At 26.7% G+C, this 2,772-nt stretch overlaps 1 protein-coding gene across 3 annotated transcripts in view; it reads left to right on the top strand.

Annotated features, from left to right (window-relative positions):
- Nucleotides 1-2,772, top strand: part of LOC107612651 (ABC transporter G family member 29-like) — a 14,329-nt gene that overhangs the window by 5,965 nt on the left and 5,592 nt on the right. For 2 of the 3 annotated variants that reach the window (XR_001613831.2, XM_016314348.2), the window contains exons 4-8: nucleotides 469-628; nucleotides 736-812; nucleotides 927-980; nucleotides 1,068-1,158; nucleotides 2,317-2,618. Coding sequence is in view for 1 of the 3 variants with exons in the window: in XM_016314348.2 (XP_016169834.1) it covers nucleotides 469-628; nucleotides 736-812; nucleotides 927-980; nucleotides 1,068-1,158; nucleotides 2,317-2,618 (684 nt within the window). In the remaining 2 variants the exon portion in view is untranslated. Of the gene's footprint in view, nucleotides 1-342; nucleotides 629-735; nucleotides 813-926; nucleotides 981-1,067; nucleotides 1,159-2,316; nucleotides 2,619-2,772 lie in introns of those variants that run through there. The other variant, XR_002351725.1, reaches the window with a different exon arrangement.

Raw genomic sequence — 2,772 nt, forward strand, 5'->3', positions numbered from 1 at the left:
TCAAAAAATTTGAGACGAAAAATATAATAATAAAAAATATAATTATAAAAAATTAATAAGAATAATAAAAAAAGAAATAATAAGTTGTGTCTCTTATTAGTATTTTTGTGTCTTTTTTGTTAGGATAGACACAAAATACACTAATTCAGTAGTTTTAGATACAATGTCTCCTCTGTCTATATCTCATCTCAGATACGATTTTATGTCCCTCTATCTCTGTCTTAGTGTCTCATGCCTGTAAACAAACGCAGTCCAATATATAAACAATTAAACTTGTTTACAATAGTATACTGATTTTTTTAGAAGATGTCAAATATATATCTTTATACATAGTGACTGATTTTTCATGTACGAATAGCATAATTGAAGTGATGTTTGTAACATGATTTTATTGCCCTAAAAAAATACTATTTTGTTAACATGAGGAATTGAAGAAGAGTGATGTTTGTATTGGTTTGGATGAAATAGGTAGAAGGTGAAATCAGTTACAATGGACACAAGCTTAATGAGTTTGTTCCTAGAAAGACTTCAGCATACATTAGCCAAAATGATGTGCATGTGGGTGAAATGACCGTTAAAGAAACCTTGGACTTCTCAGCTAGATGCCAAGGGGTTGGAACTCGTTATGGTAACTTAATTAACTAACTAACAAAAAATTTCATATTAAAACATGGGTTAATAATGTTCTATTTTTGTATTAACAACTTTAGCTTTATTGTTTAATTGTTAACATAGACTTGTTATCCGAGCTTGCTCGAAGGGAAAAGGAAGCTGGCATATTTCCAGAGGCAGAAATTGACCTTTTCATGAAGGTGCCATTAATTAATTTGAGTTATGTAGTAATTAAATATTCATAGTTATAAATAATTTCATGCATTAATTGTTTCTTACTGTGTGGAATATATTTTTGATGCTTATATATTTAGGCTACGGCATTAGAAGGAACAGAAAGCAGTCTCATTACTGATTACACTCTCAAAGTAAGTGAATTCTACTTTGACAAATTACATTAAATTCTACCATGCATGATTTCTTTTAGAGATTAATGATTTGATAATGTTATGCAGATATTAGGGCTTGATATTTGTAAAGATACTATTGTGGGTGATGAAATGCAGAGAGGTGTTTCCGGTGGCCAAAAAAAGCGTGTAACAACAGGTTTTTCTTTTTTAATTTAAAAAGTCAAAATAATATTTTTTTTGAGTTATGCTACCTGTATATCAAAATCAGCCACTAATATAAAATACATGGTGAGATACAAATACATTATGAAAATAAATTAAACCACACATATATTTATACACAAATACATTGGTGACTGATTTTGGTGTACAAATAGCATTTTTCTATTTTTTATTTTCTGGTTCAAATTTTTTTTTTTTGTCTTTTGTTTCTGCTATTTTATTTTTATTTTTATTTTTAATCCCGAAGCTTGCCTCTATCAACGTTTGAATAGGTTTAGTTTAATTTTATACACTCATCGTCAGATGTAATTATTAATTAAAAAAGAAAACCAAAAGAATTCTTCTTTATTGAAAGGAAGAAAGAACCATTCAAAGGTAATTAGAGCTTGTTGCAATAACTTATTAAGAAAATGAGTCCGGCCAAATAATACCTTGATTATGCTATACATTACCTAATCTCTGCTACATTCTAATAATATAAAACAACATTGGCCTGCATGCATTATAATAAGATGCATTTGTGTTTTTAAAATGAATAAATTTCCGTTAAATATATACAGTAGAAGGTTCTATTTCAAAATTTTATAAAGTAAATAATCAAATTCATCTGCGAAAGATTACTCATTTTTTAAATTGGTATCAATTTTTTTTTAATCAAATTTCTTTCTCACAAATTTTAAATTAATCACGTTAGTCATTCTATAATTTCTTTTGTTGATGGTGTGATATTATACATTGAGTGATACAGTATACACACTTAATTAAAAATTTTAATTGACTATTAACATAATAAATTTATAAAATTAGATCAAATTAAAACATAATTTAAAAAAAAACTTGATGCATTGAAATTTCTCGCTTTGAATTTGATTTAATCTAATTTTATAAATTTATTATATTTATCGTCAATTAGAACTACCGGATGTATATTATGATGTTACTTAACGTACTACATCAATAAACTCTTACATAATTAATAACGGAAATAAAAAAAAAATTAATATAACTAACTTAAAATTTTAAAAAAATTAATTAAAAAAATTATTTTTTAAAAATTAATTTAACTATTTACTTATATTTTATAGTTTGTTCTAAGATGAAATTATTTTTTTTTCTCTTTGGTATGTTACAGGAGAAATGATCGTTGGGCCCACAAAAACACTATTCATGGATGAAATATCAACAGGTCTTGATAGTTCAACAACATATCAGATAGTAAAATGTTTGCAGCAGATTGTACACATAACTGAAGCAACCATATTCATGTCTCTCTTACAACCTGCTCCTGAGACATTCGATCTCTTCGACGATATCTTCTTAATATCAGAGGGTCAAATTGTTTATCAGGGCCCACGTGAGCATGTAGTTGACTTCTTTGAATCTTGTGGATTCAAATGTCCTGACAGAAAAGGAACTGCCGATTTCTTACAAGAGGTAGTATATCAATTAGAAAAAATTTAAAGTGTACTGAAAATATCGGTATTTTAATTATTTTAATAGTTGATTTCAATTAATATATATTATATATATTTTTTATAATTCAAATCAACGGTTAAAATAATTGGAACACTGATATTTTCGATACACT

This window comes from Arachis ipaensis, chromosome B08, assembly GCF_000816755.2.
Source record: "Arachis ipaensis cultivar K30076 chromosome B08, Araip1.1, whole genome shotgun sequence".
Lineage (NCBI taxonomy): Eukaryota > Viridiplantae > Streptophyta > Magnoliopsida > Fabales > Fabaceae > Arachis > Arachis ipaensis.